The 16,593-nt window shown below is 37.5% G+C and overlaps 1 protein-coding gene across 4 annotated transcripts; it reads left to right on the top strand.

The window, feature by feature from the left end:
- The first annotated feature begins 242 nt into the window (after nucleotides 1–242).
- LOC104849714 (olfactory receptor 4F3/4F16/4F29) lies at nucleotides 243–15,112 on the top strand. 4 transcript variants are annotated; one of them, XM_033765050.1, is made up of 2 exons: nucleotides 243–252; nucleotides 1,015–1,943. In XM_033765050.1, exons 1-2 carry the CDS (start codon nucleotides 243–245, stop codon nucleotides 1,941–1,943), a joined length of 939 nt encoding a protein of 312 aa, XP_033620941.1. The 4 variants fall into 4 exon arrangements, with proteins under 4 accessions (XP_033620941.1, XP_019060392.1, XP_019060393.1 ...); XM_019204847.1 differs by lacking the exon at nucleotides 243–252 and adding an exon at nucleotides 14,788–15,112 and having other exon boundaries at nucleotides 1,005–1,618; XM_019204848.1 differs by lacking the exon at nucleotides 243–252 and adding an exon at nucleotides 14,794–15,112 and having other exon boundaries at nucleotides 1,005–1,624.
- Nucleotides 15,113–16,593: the final 1,481 nt, after the last annotated feature.

Here is a 16,593-nt window from a genome sequence, read left to right as displayed (position 1 = left end):
TTTTTGATATCCAGGTGAATGAACATCATATCTTTGAGTTCCCATGTAGAAACCTTTATGTGAACTTTTCTCCATGTTATCAGTTGGATCTTTTTTGTCTGTCAAGTGACTTTAAAACTGCACTGCTCAATATTTATTCATTTCTATGTTACTTGACATTGGAATGTATATATTGGTAACCATTTTAGTACATCTATGTTCCACAGTTACATCTTATTTTGCTTTAAACTGACTTTAGAATAATGTCTTGGTGTAAACATAGCTAAGGGGGATTAGAGATCCAAAGAAGTCAATCCATAGTTGATTAATGTGTCTTTGCAAAACTCTTCTGAGAGCCCAGTGTTTAGAAATACAAAGCTGTAATTTGCATATAATGTTATGATCTGAAGAGTAGGTTAAGATAAACCACTCTTTTACTTAAGGATTTTGCTTCTTCTCATTATGAACTTACAACCCCTACTCTCTTTTGGGTTTTCCTTTTAATCTCTTCATTCTATTCTCTAATTATGTATCACTTCTGGAATCCTTCATTTTCTATTATTCTCTGACACTTCATAGCTCTATACAGTCTCTTTGATTATTCAACTATACAGTCAAGTGTATTTTTATTTGTTGTTCATTTAACACAGTACATTCAACTAAAGCTTTTGTAAATAAGTGTTTCTTACACTTCTCTTCTATTTTCCTTTTTGCTGTATTAACTATATTCTCATCAAGAGTATACAAGTAGTATTTCATATTGTACATTACCAAAAACTTGTTATTTTTTGACAGTACCATTATAACAGATGTGATATGCTATCTCATTGGGGTTTTAATTTGTAATTCCCTGATGATTAGGAATGATGAGCATTTGTTTATATACCTGATGAAGTGAAGGGTACTTTCAATGTTACAGGAACAATAGGTTTCTAAACTCAGTTCTCTCCTTCTAGGCTAATGTAGTTATCATATCTTACATTTTCTACTTTATTCTTCTACAAGTAGCACAGCCAAGAAGGCCAATGGATGGAGCAAATCAATCAGCTGTGTCAGAGTTCGTGTTCCTGGGACTCACTAACTCCCGGGCTATCCAACTATTCCTCTTTGTGCTCTCCTCCACTTTTTACATGGCAAGCATGATGGGAAACTCCCTCACTGTGCTCACAGTGGCTTCTGATCCTCACTTGCACTCCCCCATGTACTTTCTGTTGGCCAACCTCTCCTTCATTGACCTGGGTGTTTCTTCTCTCACTTCTCCCAAGATGATTTATGATCTCTTTAGAAAGCACAAAGTTATCTCATTTAGAGGGTGCATCACTCAGATCTTCTTCATCCATGTCATTGGTGGTGTGGAGATGGTGTTGCTCATAGCCATGGCCTTTGATAGGTATGTGGCCATATGTAAACCTCTCCACTACTTGAATATTATGAACCCCAAACTGTGCATCTTATTTGTACTGGCTGCCTGGATGATCGGCCTCATGCACTCCATGGTTCAACTGGCTTTTGTTGTAAACTTGCCTTTCTGTGGCCCTAATGTGTTGGATAGCTTTTACTGTGACCTTCCTCGGCTCATTAAACTTGCCTGCACAGACACCTACCGCCTTGAATTCATGGTCACAGCCAACAGCGGATTCATCTCTGTGGGCTCCTTCATTATACTGATCATTTCTTATATCGTCATCATTCTCACCGTTCAGAAACACTCTTCCACTGGTTCCTCCAAGGCTCTGTCCACACTCTCAGCTCACATCACGGTGGTAGTCTTGTTCTTTGGTCCTTTGATATTTGTCTATACATGGCCTTTTCCTTCCATGAACCTGGATAAATTTCTGGCCATATTTGATGCAGTAATCACTCCAACTTTGAATCCAGTTATCTACACATTCAGGAATCAAGAAATGAAGGTGGCAATGAAGAGAGTATGCAGACAGCTAGTGAGTTCTAGAAAAATTTCTTAAAGTGATTGCATTGTAAACATTTTTTTTGAACACAGAAAGTCATTGTCAACAATTAACCTCAGAATAATGTCTTCCTTGGCCTATTCTGAGATTCCTATCTGCCATGTTAGGCTCTTTTGGTTTCTACTTAGGAGTGAGGTACAGTCTTTCCTAAAAACAGAAAATTATTTCTACAATATGTTTATAAAAATTATGGTCAAATCTCTATTCCTAAGGTCTGCTATTTTTACAAAGTAAAGTCCCAGAAAACAAAAGAACTGTTGACCTCAAGAATTCAAAGAGGAAACATGTCTCTCTTTATATTAACAGGAATTATTCTTATGTGATATCAGACTTTTGGCAGTATTCCATAGTGATAAATGTATATGGATTTGCATCATCTGTCTTTTCTAGTTTAAACACACTTTTTCTCACATTTCTGGATTCTGCCCAGAATCTAAAGACGTTAGCATCACTCACAGGAGAATAAAGGATGCATGTCTTTGCCTAAAAGCCTTTGAACTTTTTTTGGAAAAACAGGAATGTATTGAGAAAACTTAATTGTCTACCTGTCTAATATGTTGTTACTAAAATTCATTCAATTTTCATTCTCCTTTCATTTCTCCTTGTATTTCTTCCTCATTCTTTTAACTTTAGTATGTTTTCACATCAGAGATCACCACAAGAAAAGTCTATGTGATATGCAGGTGGTAGTGCTTGAAGGTAGGTGCAGGGTAGATATCAAGGCACCCTACATATATTTCTAGTGCCTGCTACCTATCCTGATGAGTGCTGCATAATTAAGTTTCTTGGTTTCATTCAGGATCTCTTCCTTCTGTTGCTTTTCATTCTGAGTCCGGGGTTAAGTGCATCATTATCATGAATGTTACCAGGTTATATAGTCACCTGCATCATCAAAATTAATAGCACAGAGGGACATACAGAGTACTTTAATCTTTGTTCTCCATTTTATGCCCATTGTCCTGTGTGTACTGATCACTCCACTGACTTGAGTCCTGGAATGTAGTACCATGGCAATAGACCTATATAAAGTGTAATCCCTGTAATTCTTTATGTTTCACTATGATTCTTCTTCTCTTAGAAATCTTCGTGGGATATGAACTCAGTACATCTGCCTGTGGAGTGTTTTGCGGAGTTAGAGAAAGTGTTATCAGTCAGGATGATATCTACATAACGTGCCTGGTCAGGGCACACATTTTGTGTCAAATAACCTATCATAATGAGTTTATGTTGCATGGAATTCACTAGTGTACCCACATGTAAAATCACATGCAACCGACTTCGCAGACTAGTACAATAGTCAGCCTATTTGAAATTATAATTATTTTGGGGCTCCAATCTTTGGGATGATGGGGTGCTGTCTCTCACAGAATGCAGCAAAATCCTGTAATAAACTTCAAATCCAGGCAGTGTTAAATTTGTCATCTTTTTCTCCAGTTATGTATTTTACCTGGGATTCTAGAATCATTTCCACTCTCCATATTTCTGAAAGCCTAAGATGATAAGAGCTCACTGTCTTTGCTAGCATAGATTCCTTAATGTCTCTCACTTGTGCTTGTACACTACCCACCACCTTAAATGTCATTCCCTCAATCCCCAATTATGTATTTGTGTTTGATCTCTCTATCCAGAACTTTATTAATTCCCTTTTATATGAGTAAAGCAACTAAAAGAAACTCAACTCATATGCATGTATAGAAGTAAGTACATATAAAAATATCTGAAGGAATACATACCACATACCACATGACAGTTGCCTGTGGAAATACAAGTATGTGGAGTCCAAGGGAAGGTCATGATCAAAGGGTCTTTGGCTTTATTTATGAAACTTAATTCTTTTGAAGAACAATTTGTATTATTTTGTGTAGGGAAAACTCAAGAGTCCATGTGATGCAATTTAGAGATGAATTCTTTTGTCTTTGCCTTTGCCTGCTTGGCAATGTGAGCCTACTTTTGACCGAGGATGCTGCCTCTCAGGTAGACCTTATCACATCTGTCTTTGCAACAGCTGCTTATGACACTTAAACTGGGTTTTCAACTTCAATGTCTTGAAAGATTCCCAGAAGACTAGTAAAGCCCACTTCTGGATGCATCTAGGTGCATGATAGGTGTGATCATAGTCCATGGTCCCTGTCCTTCCGTCTCTTGCCCCCTGCTCCACTCCTGCCTACCATGAAGGAAGAAGCATTGATCCACCATATCCTTCTACCACGATGTACACTCATGAAAGCCGCTGACCTTGAACTAAATCTTCCAAACTGTAAACCAAATTAAAACCCCTTCTCTTTTCAGTTTTGGTTTTCGGTTATCATGCCCCAGGGACAGGAAAGCTGACTAAATACATACAGTTAATACCAGAGAAGTGGGCTCATTGATTTGACCATATCTGAGAAGATGGTTCAGAAGCATTTGGCATTGTTGCTGGAAGGCTTTGGAGAAGTCTGGAGAAAGGGGCTAAAGGGAGCCTTGAATGGTAAAAGTGGAGCTGGAAGGGTAATTCTTGTCAGAGCTCAGAATGCTGATGTGATTGTAAGCAGTGAAGTCTTGGCTTAGGAGGTTTCAGAGAGGAATGAAAAGTCTCCTTGGAATTGGACTAGAGGCCATGTGTGTTATACTCTGCAGAGAATTTGTATACATTTTGTCTATGTCAGAAGGGTGAGGCTACACGGAAGGTGTCAGACCAATAAATCTGGTGCTATAAATTTCAAGAGAACCCACAGTCCAAGCTGGGGCATGGGTAGTGCTTGCTGCTTTTAGTCAGATTTAGAGCAGGAGTTAGGAGCCAAAAGAGGAGGAGGAAGATCTGAGAACCATAAAATTTGGTCAGCAATGGAGTACAGATAAACTTGAGGCCAATGGAGGTATGGTTGCTGAAGAGATTGGTATCATTAAAAAGATACTTTGAACCAGGGCAAACATAAAGATGCCTTCGTAGTATTGCAGAAATCAGGGTACAAAAATATAAACCTTTTCTTTGCGATGAGAGTCTCTGGGACCTCTGCTGGAGAAAGGCCACCAAGGTGATTAATTTCCTGGGGGTGATTTTACCATGCTAGCCATGATGCAGGCACTCAGGGGCCACAAAAGCCATGGTCCAAGGGAGCCCTGCTTCTGCTTGCACCTTGTCATTTTCCATGTCGTGTAGGTTTTTTTGCAGGCAAGAAGAATGAAAAATTGTGGGGTTGGGGAGGCTTTCACCCAGATTTTAAAAGAATGTCTGGGAAGCCAGGAAAGGTAGCTCTAAGGGGCAAAAACATGAAGTTGTGGGAATGAGGGCAAAGATGGAGACCACAGAATTTTATAGATGCCAGGAACATAGTTTGTTAGCTGATTAAAGCTGCAGGCCATGAGTGATGCCATCCCATATGAGGTCACTTGGGTTGCAACTGAGAAATTCAGAGGGTTCAGGCTGCCCCAAATCCTTTGACGTGCACATCTCACCATTGATTGCCTTGGAGGCTTCTCATCGAGCTACCAGATATGTTGCTCGGCTGAGTTTGAGTCTTTGTTTGATCCTGTTCTTCTTTATCTGCACTCTTCCCTTTTGAAATGGAACTGTTAATACTGTATAACAGTGTGTTGGGAATATGTAATTTGTTTTTTGAAATTTCAGGGGTTCACAGTTAAGAATTTGTCCTGAGTTTCAGCAGACTTTGGCCTTTGACTTTTGAACAATGCTAAACTGTGGAATCTCTGGAGGAGGGCATTAGTGGACTTTCTGTTGAAAGCATTATAGTTGTATCACATTAGGTGGAATTATGACTATTATCTTGTTTAGTAATTAAATATGATTTATCTTTGCCTGTGAAGTCAACAATGGGTAGCACATGAAACTTAATCTGGATTATCAATTTAATTGGCTTAAGGGCTGTGGAGAGCTTTAGTAAAGTACACTTCTACGTGTAGCTTGGTGGTTCATGGAGGTGTGACCTTGGGACCTATATCTGGTGCCTTTCCCTTTTTGCTCTGGTACCATTCCTCTGCTTTGCTTTGGCAGCCATGGACTAAAAAGGTTTGCTCAACCACACCCTTCTGCCATGATGTTCTTGTCCTGGACCTAGCCAACCAGGCACTGAGTCCTCTGAAACACTTGAGAGAAATTAAACTTCTCCTGTTAAGTTGTGGGTGTTAGGCATTGTTCCTCAGCAATGGCACAGGTGAGTAAGCCTGCCCTGGTAGTTTTCACAAACCCTGTTTTCTGATTTAACTTGTGTAATGGTCACAGTGGTGCACATCTTCCTGTGGATCAGGCATGTATGCGTGGTCTTACTTGGACAATGGATGGGGGAATCACATCTTCTAACCCAGGGCAGATAGAAAGACAGCCAGACCTATGGTGTCCATATCTTGTTCATTCAACACTGGCTATGATTTCTTGTTCTTCACTAAGGTGGCAATAGTATTAATCCCAGTTGAAAATCCTGCAGTTTCTTAATGTGTATGATCTCATTGTGGGAAGCTTCTTTCTCGGCCTGGGGCAGTAGCTGCTATTACTTTTTCTGCTTCTCTTATGTTTGTACTCATGAATTAACTTACACAGTTGAATGGCTGTGCGGTGGTCCAAAGCCTGGGTGAGCCAGTTAATCACAGGTGGTGCATTGAGCTGCTTATAGAGGAGAACCCTTTGCTGGAGCTGGCACCAAAAGAAAAGTACCCAGCACTTGCTCATTTGATAAAGTGAGTAAGATGTTTCATAGGCTGTATGTCCTGTCCGATGCCAAAATTATTAGGTCTTTTCTCAAGTAGGGAATTTACCACCTTCTTGGCTTCTTGCAACTTCATGACAATAGAAACTGGATACAAATTCTTCCCCTTAGCCTTCTTTCCTTTGAGCCTCTGGGGCTACTGTCATTACTAAGTCAGAAAAAGGTTACTCTTTCTGGGTCTCTGTATTGATAGCCTGGATCTCCATTTTTCCTTCAAGTCTCTATCTGTATAATACTGAGTTTCAGTGCACTAGTTCCCTTCATTCACTTTGTGGAGTATTACTTTTCTAGCTATTTCAATTCCAAGTTGTGGAGAGGGTGTGAATTAGTGTGTGCTCCTATTCCATTATCCTCCAAAAGAGGAATTTTAAATACTTAAAGAGACTCTGCTCATATTAAGAGGTGACATGTCATTTATTTATTTAATTCACTGATGAGAGAAAGGGCAAAATGGTAGGCTGATCTCAAACATGTGACATTATCTGTTTGTGATAGTGAATGAATCGCCCTGAAAATGCTGTTCAAAACCTCTCTATTTTACCAGTTGCTCAATAGATCTGACAGTGGTAATGTTTTACAAATGGGCTAAAGCACTGTTAGCCTCTTTGGATTTTTTTAAAGACAAACTCCCCCCAAAAGTGGTATAGACACAGTGGATTGAAAGAATACCCAGCACTCACCAACTCCTCCACAGAGAAGACCCAGCATAACTTATTTACTGTATCCTGAGGTCTGTTAAGAAAGGCGAACATGAGATTCTACTAAAAAAACGAAGACCTTGTAAAATCCAGAGGCCTGGGAAAGCAGTGTAGCCAAAGAAAGAAAATATTCCATCACATTTCATCCCAACTTCACAGGTGAGGTGGGTGGAGTCTGCTCTTTGCAGAGATAAAGGGGAAAGAGAAACTCCCATGAATCTATCAGTGCAAAACCTTGGTGATTGGGGACACAAAGAAAGAAAGAAACAAACAACCCAAAAAACAACAACAACAAAAAATGGTGATCTGTGCTACTGGAATTTTTTTCAGCCCTTCGAAGAGTACAGTTTCAAATAGGTAAGAGGGGCTTTCAAAAAGCATTTTTGTTCATCTCCCACTGCACTCCAAGGGCACTGCAGCCAGGCACCATTTTGAAAAGGGTCATACTGTCTGAATTTTGATGGCTTTAAGGGCAGAAATCCTTTCATCATCTCACTACTGGACCTTCTACTGCACTGGCTCAATGAGTTGCTACCGTGCAAACTAGACTTGGTTGGGTGGAGTGACTGACACACACCAGCTGAGCATGATACATGGTGGGGACAGGTGCTTAGGCACAGAAGGAGAATGGAGGGTGCCAGGCAAGAACTGGAGGGTCTGGGAGCCTGCCCTCTGAGGGCTATAGCCAGTCACATTGGCTTCACTTGGAAGCCAGCGGTGAGGGCCATTTCCTGAATGGTTCCTGCCACCCTTCTCCCACAGCAGCATGGATGTCTGCAAACAAGGTGGTGAAAGAACTCTGAGATTCCACTTCTTCCTGTCTACAGAAGTGTGAGAGGCAGTTTTGAACAAGCCCATCATAGTTGTGGCTGTAGCCCTAACTTTGAGGTGCATAGCCTAAAAGGATCTGGAGGTAAACTTCACCTGGAATTGGACATATTCTTCTCTTACTCATTCTTTGCACTGTGAAGTCAGGTTAGGCCTTCTCTATTGCTTGATCCTTACACATGTTATAAAAGGAATAATCTGAGAAGAATATACCCTGGTTAATGTTTATCATTTATTGTGCATTTTATAAGGGGTACGTGTGTGTGTCTGAGATCCTTGCTGGGCAGAAGCCCACAGTGGCAGCAAAGAGAAGTAATACAATTTTTTCTTGCACTTCACATCTTCATATCTCCTACATTAGCTGCCCCCCACTTTGCCTAAGTACTTGCTGACAGGATTTGGTTTCTGTGTGCTGTAGAGAGGCTATTGTATACCTGTCCCAACGTGTCTCGGTGAAGCACCTGAAACTTAAACAATATATAATCATGGGAAAGGCACTTTATGCTTCACTACTGAAGCATAATCTCTTTGAAGTAGCAGAGCCAAGATAAAGCCTGAGGAAAACGCACTTCAGTTGGAGACCACCACTAGTACTGTGGGAATAACCACACATGGTGAAACCCTCATACCCTGCTGTCTCCACCGCACCTGCCTAAACTCCTGTAATGTTACCACTCTTGAATGTCTTCTAGAGACAGTGAACCTTTTTCATTGTAGTACCCAAATTCACTAATTAAAGCCAAAGAACTTTAAATGAACTCAAAATTGCATGATAAACTGATATACATGATGTCCTTCAGAAGAAAGCCACTTGTACCAATAAATTCAATGAGGAGAAAAAAAAAAGCTATCCGATAAAAGTGGTAGAGATATTCATTTCCCCAGATGTACAAATATCAACATAGGAACACAAGAAAGATAAAAAACCCTTACAAGGTAATATGATACCTCGTAACTTGAGTAACAGATTCCAAAGATATGAGAGTGGATGAAATGTCTGATAAGAATTCAAAAAAGTTATTTTTAAAAATCCGATGAGATCCAAGAAATACAAGTGAACAGTGAGAGAATGTGAGAAAATTCAAGAAGGGAGAGTGTTTGAGAAAAAAAAAATTAGAAATTTTGGAAATAAAGAAATTTTTGTGTCAGGGATTAGTTCAATGGTTCTGCTTCCTGACTTACAACTGCAAGCTCCTCCACAAAAAAGGTATCTTTAAGTCAGTTAAAAATTCAGTTGAATGCCTCACTACTCAAGTAAATGAAGTGGAAGAATGATTTTGGAGCTTGAAGACAGATCTTTCAAAATAGCACATTCAAATTCAAATAAAGTATGAAGAGTCCATATAACATTTTTGGGACACTACTAAAAGATCAAATATCCATAATATCAACATATCCCAATGGGAAGAAAAAATACTGAAGGCAAAGAAAACTTATTTAATGATATGATAGCAGGAAATTTCCCTAATCGTAGGAAAGATATGGATCCTTAGTACAGGAGGCCTATAGATCCCCCAAATAGAAACGACTAAACTCTCAGCATGACAAAGTATGAACTGCCAAAAGTATAAATCCCACCAAAGACTAGATACACAAATGAGAAATAGAAAATAACTGACCATTATGAATACAGTATACCATCTTAGTCACTTTCTTGCTCACTGGGAAAAAATAACCAACAGCCTCAATTTAAAGAAGGAGAGGTTTATTCTGACTCAAAATTTCACAAATCTCAACCAGTTCCAACAGGTTAGTTGGCTGCAAGGAAGGAACAGCATGATGGAAAGGTCTGGCTTAGGAAAGCTGCTCATATCACAGAGGCCAGAAAGCAGAGAGAGAAAGGAAGAGACCAAGTCACACCCCCAGTGACTTACCTCCTCTGACCAGGCTCTACTTCCTAAATGCAAGTCAGCAACGGACCCCTCAGGGCACTAATCCCTGGATCTGTATAGTACACCATAGTCTAACGATCTTTCAGATCCATGAGACTTTAGAGGGAAATTTCAAGTCCAATCCATAACACCATAAAACCACAAAGATGAACAAGAGGGAGAAAGAAAACAAATATTCAAAACACAGAAGCAAGAAAAACAATCTTAAAATTAACATGGAAGCACAACAGCTGCCAAGTAATTAAAGCGATGCTGAGCCAAAAGAGCAAAGTATGAGGGAGGCATCATCATATCTAGTTTCAAGACACACTGAAGACCTTTAGTAACAAATACAGCATGGAGGAGCACTGAGGAAGTCAGAAGGGAAATGTAAAAACTTCTTGAAACCATGAAAACAGAACACAACTAAAATCTGTAGGGTGCAGCCCAAGCAGTATTAAGAGGGAAGCATATAGTATTGAACACCTTCATCGGAAAAACAAATTTTAGAAACACAACCTAATGATGCATCTTAAAGATTGACAAAAGTAAGAACACATCAAACTCAAAATTAACAGAAGAGAAACAATGACTATCAGAGCAGAAATAAAGTTTAAAAAATACAAATAATGGTTTAAACACAGAGCTGACTTTTGGAAAAAGAGAAGCAAAGCTGACAAACTTTTAGTTAGGCTACCCAAGAAAAAAGAAAGAAGACGCAAACAGAAGGAGAGATGAAAAAGAAGACATTACAAAGACACCATAGATGTGCAAAGGATCATTAGAGATTGTTTTGGAAAACCACATGCTCACAAAGTAGAAAATCTAGAAAATGTGGACAAATTTCTGGACGCATATGACCTATCAAAAGTGAAGAGAAAAGATGTAAATATCTCAATAGACCAATAGTGAGTAATATGATTGAATCATAGATGCAAAACAAATGCAAAAATCCTCAACAAGACACTAATATATCAAATTCAATAAAGCATTAAAAAATCATCTATCATGATAAAGTTGGCTTCATTCCAGGAATACAAGGAAGGTCCAAATCATAAAATCAGTGAAGTTAGTAGAGCACTCTCACAGAGTAAAAGAGAAAAATCACCCATCATTTCAATGGTCCAGAAAAAGCTTGTGATAAAACATCACTTTGTAATAAAAATCCTGAAAAAGCTAGTGCAGAAGGGTTACACCTTAATGCAATCTTGACTGTGTATGACAAACTCACAGCCAATATTATACTGAGTGAGAAAAATTACTTTAATATCAGGAACAAATCACGTGAATCTACTTTCATTGCTTTTATTCAATATATTAAGTATAGTACTTTTATTTAGTATACGAGATATATTAGTCAGTGCAATTAGGCAAGAAGAAGAGACAAAGGGAATATAAATAGTAAAGCAGAAAGTCAGATTATTCTTGTTAACAGAGGATATGACTCCATTACTAGAAAACCCAAACACTTCAGCAAAAGACTGTTAGAGTACTCAGTGACTACAGCAAAGGAGCAAAATAAAAAACCAACATGCAAAAACTAGTAACTTTTCTATACAGCCATAATGTTCTTGGTGAGTTAGAAAAATGAAAGCAGTCCCAATGACAATAGCCACAAGACCAAAAACTAAACAAAAACAAACATGTATAACATTAACCTTAATCCAGGAAAAGTAAATATTTGAAAAATGCTCAATGTTATTAGCAAACATGGCAATGTAGATCAAAAGCACAGTGAGAGACCACCAATATACAAAAGAGATGCCCATGCTTACTGTGGCAACATTTACAAGAGCTAAAATATGAAATCAGCCTAGGTTCTTGTTAACAGATGCATGGATAAATAAAATGTATACATACCAAAGTGTTAATCATAAAGAAGAATGGAATCCTCCTTTTTCATAAAAATGGACATTTCTGATAAAACATGTTAAATGAAATAAACCAGACACAAAGGCAAGTATTGAATGTTTTCTTTCCTATGTGGAAACTCTTAGGAGAGCAACTTTGACCTGAAAGTAGAAGAGGGATTACTAGCAACTGGGAAGGATGTTGGAGGTGAAGAGGTGGAGGACAAGAGTGGAATGAGGGTGGATGGACATGATCAATGCATGATGTATACATGAGAAAAATTTCACGGTGAATCCCATTAATTTGTACAATCAAAATGTGTTAATAACAATGAAAATGGAAAAATGCTCATGATTACCAACAAAAATATTATTATCTTCTATGATCATCTATTTTATTATGGAAATGAGAAACCCCAAAGTTATCTTTTATTTGCCTGTGTGCCTCGTTTTTTAACTTATGCAATCACTATCAAGTACCTCATGCTCTTGGGTACATGTGGGATATATTACAAGATAAAAAGTAATGCTTATCACTGTGAAGCTTTGTTCTAGTCAAGGTGTTAGAATAACTAATAAATATAATAAATGGCAAGTGATGTGATAAGGTGAACATAAATGCAAGAATAATACACTAACACAGGTAAAGGTTAACATGAAGCTCTAGGGAAAGGTGAAAATTTGTACATCTAAGAAAGCCAAGGTTGATACATTGAAAAGATGTCATTGTGTAAAATTTTGTCTTTTTTTTCCTCATTGAGTTTAGAAAAAACTATGAGAAAATGAAAAATGGAAATGAAGTGTTTGTAAAGGGGGAGGGGAGGAGGAGGTGTAGGAAGGGCAGGGACAAGGTGAAAAAATGAGAACCAAGACATGTCATGTAAGGGTACAATATCACAATAATGAATGTAACTGTACTGTATACCTAAAATGTACCAATAAACTCAATGAAGAAAAAAAAGGTAGAACCACATCTTCTTTATCTAGTCTCCAGCTGATGGGCAATTTAGCTGTATCCAAGATTTAGCTCTAAACATGGGTGTGCATATCTTACTCTGGTATGATTCTTTTAATTCTTCTGAAAAAATATTCCACAGAGGGTTAGCTGGGTCAAATGGAACCTGTAGTCCTAGTTGTTTGAGGTATCTGCATATTGATTTCCACAATGGTTGCACCAGTCTTCACTCCCACCAACAACGGAAAAGGGTTCCTTTCTCCCTACAGCCCTGCCAACATTTGTTATTGGTTGATTTCTTGATAGCAGCCATTCTTTCTCCCGTGAGGTGGAATCTCAGTGTTTTCATTTGCATCTCTCAGATGACCAGTGATTGTGAAAATTTTTTCCTATATTTATTTGCTTTTACTTCTTTCCCTGAGAAAAGTCTGTTCATTTCAGATGCCCATTTTTGTATTGGGTCTTTATATTTGGTGGGGTCTAATTTTTTTTTTAGTTCTTTATAGATTCTCGATAATAGTCATTTGTTTGAAGAGCACCTGATAAAAATTTTTTCCCACATAACCTCTTAGCTCTGTTGGGAGTTTCTTTTTCAGTGCAGAAGCTTTTAAATGAGACAAGATCCCAGTTGTTGATACTTTTTGGCAGTTCCCAAGCTACTGAGGATTTGTTCATAAAGTCTTTTCCTATGTTATTGTCTTTGAGAGTTCTGCCTAACTTATCTTCCAGCAAGTTTAGTGTTTCTTTTTAATATTTAGATCTTCAATCCACTTAGACTTCAGTTTAGTGCATGGTGAAAGATAAAGGTCTAGTTTTAATCTTTGGCAGGTTTAAATCCAGTTTTTCCAGCACCATTTATTAAAGAGGCTATCTTTCCTCCACTGAGGATGGTTGGATCCTTTGTCAAAGATGACGTGGTTGAATACATCTGGAGTTGTATCTATATTTTATAATCTATTCCACTGATCCATGGGTCTTTTTCTTTGCCAGTACCATGCTGTTTTTATCACAGTGGCTTTATAATGTAGTTCCAAGTTGGGAATTGTGATACCTCCTGCCATGTCTCCGTTGCCTAGAATTGATTTTGCTATTCTAGGTCTCTTCTGGTTCCAAATGAATTTTTCAATTATTTTCTCTAGTTCTGTGAAATATATTGTTGTAATGTGAGTTGGGATTGCATTGAATCTGTATAGCAGTTTTGGTATACAGTTTTGGTATGGCCATTTTCCGTATATTTATTCTTACTACCCAGGGGAAGCGGATATCTTTCCATTTTCTTATATCCTCTTTGATCTCTTATTTAAGAGTGCTGTATTTTCAGTGTAGATGTCTTTTGCTTCCTTCATTAGGTTGTTTCCTAGATACTTCATTTTTTGGATGCTATCGTGAAAGGAATTGTTTCCCTAATTTCCCTTTTAGAAGTCTTGTTATTTGAGTACAAGAAGCCTATTGAGAAATGTTGAGTGTTGACCTAGTATGTAGCTATTCTGCTGAAAGTGTTGATTAAATCTAGAAGTCTTTTGGTAGAGTTTTTTGGATTTTCCATGTATAGTATCACATCATCAGCAAATGATGACAGTTTTACTTCTTCCTTTCCTATCTTTATTCCTTTAATTTCTTTCTCTTGTTTACTTGATACAACTAACGTTTTTAGAGCTATATTGAAAAGGAGTGGTGATAGTGGGCATTGCTGTCTTATTCCCGATTTTAATATGAAGGTTTTCAGTTTTTGTCCATTTAATATGATGTTGGCTGTTGATTTTTCATAGAAATCCTTTATCATGTTGAGATAAAGTCTATCTATTCTAACTTTCTGCAGGGCTTTTATCATGAGTTGAGTGTTGACTTTTGTCAAATGCTTTTTCTGTATCTATTGAGATGATCATATGGGTTTTGTCCTTGATTCTGTTAATATAGTGTATTACATTTATTCATATGTATGTGTAACCTGCTTTGTTGTGTTGCTGATCTCCTACACATACATTCTTCTCACTGTCTGCCAAAGCTCCAAAACAGGTGCTTCCAAGGCACTGTCCACCTGCACTGCCCACATCACGGTGGTGGTGATCTTCTTCGTGCCCTGCATCTTCATCTATGTGTGCCCACTAAACATCACCTGGCTGGACAAATTTCTTGCTGTCTTTTACTCTGTTTTTACTCCTCTCCTAAATCCAGCCATTTATACACTGAGAAATAAAGAGATGAAAAATGCTATAAAAAGATTGAGAAACATTTACATGGGTTACCAGGGAAATACTTAATGCCCAGAAACATGATTCTAGGTACCTCAAATTGCTAATACACTGATCTTATAAAATATGTACAAATTCAGGGAATTTAATTTTGATCTACTATTTATGCATTACTATACTATTATTTTATATATTATTCCATTCTCCCCTATACAGATTTAGTTTTAATATAATGCTGGAAATTTAACATTTACTAATCAAGAAGAGCATTGTAAAGATTTTCCTAAAATCCAAACATGAATGATCCTTCCTTGTGGAAAAATTAACTAACAAGTCTTTCTTTTTTTTCTTTTCTTTATATTGAGTTTATTGGTACAATCTAGGAATGCCATACAGTTAGATTCATTATTGGGATCCTGTACCTTTACATAATAGGTCTTGATTCTCATTTTTTCCCCTTGTTCCTGCCCTCCCTTCACCCCCTCCTCCCTTCCCCATTTACAAACACTTTATTTCCATTTTTTCAATTTTTCATATTTTTTCCTCTCCCTTATTACCTTTTCCCCACCCTTCCCAATTTCCCTACACCTTCAGCCCTTTACTTACTATTTCACATTATTAATTTTCTCATTAGGATCCTGTGTACTATTATGGTTTTCACACCAGAGAAACCATTTGGTATTTCAGTTAAAGAAATCTCTGTATGAACATTAAAAATAGGGAATCCTAAAATAAAACAAAAAAGGAAAGTAAAAGAGAAAAGGCAATGATGTAAGATTAAAATAATCCTTAATTCTGAAGATGAAAATGGTCCCTTAACATATTTAAATTGTTTCTTGCTCTTGTAGTCTTATCTTATTCTTTTTTAAAATTATTTAGAGAATACTTTATTAGTATTTACACATGTGTGACTTATTTATTTCACTTAGGAATATATCTTCAATATGTATCTATTTTCCTATGAATGAATCTATTTTCTCATTTTTTATGGCTGAGTAATATTCCATTTTATACAAAACCACATCTTCTTTATCCAGTTTCCAACTTATTTTTCTAATTCCTGTAAAAGAGAAAATGAAATAAAGCTCTATGCTTTTTTTTTTTAACTGGAGATTGAACTCAGGACCTTGTGCTTGTGAAGCTGGTGGCAGAACCACTGAGCTAAATTCCTGGCCCTTTTTTTTTCTTTGCTTAATCTTTATTTTTAAATACAACTCTAAATAAATTAAAATCTAAAGAAAAGCAATTTTAAACAAAGACAGAGCTTTGACACTTCCAGGTCTCATGAAAACCTAGAGGTTAGGTTCTTTCTAACTGTACATCAATGATTAATCCTAGTATCTCCAAGAAGATCCACAGTGGTTTTCTCAATAGATTGACATAGGTCCTTTGAAACAATAATCTCCTCACAGGTAACTATACTTAAAGTCTCTGAACAAATGTATCCAATAACACAAGTTTTATGTGTAATCAGTTAACTCAAAAGGAGAATGGTCAAAGCTTTTCAACAGACCTTCATCCTCAGCACCCTAAAGTTTTAAGCATGTGTA

The sequence above is a fragment of the Fukomys damarensis genome, unplaced genomic scaffold (genome assembly GCF_012274545.1).
Source record: "Fukomys damarensis isolate Sample0158 unplaced genomic scaffold, DMR_v1.0_HiC HiC_scaffold_17, whole genome shotgun sequence".
NCBI classification, from domain to species: Eukaryota; Metazoa; Chordata; class Mammalia; order Rodentia; family Bathyergidae; genus Fukomys; species Fukomys damarensis.
Note: the sequence above shows the minus strand (reverse complement) of the source record. Positions and strands in the feature narration are given on the sequence as shown.

Coding starts and splice junctions, on each gene's coding strand:
- LOC104849714 (XM_019204847.1), top strand. CDS start 1,005: ATGGATGGAGCAAATCAATCAGCTGTGTCAGAGTTCGTGTTCCTGGGA. Junction 1,619..14,787: donor GTCACAGCCAACAGCGGATT/CATCTCTGTGGG, acceptor CATTTATTCATA/TGTATGTGTAACCTGCTTTG.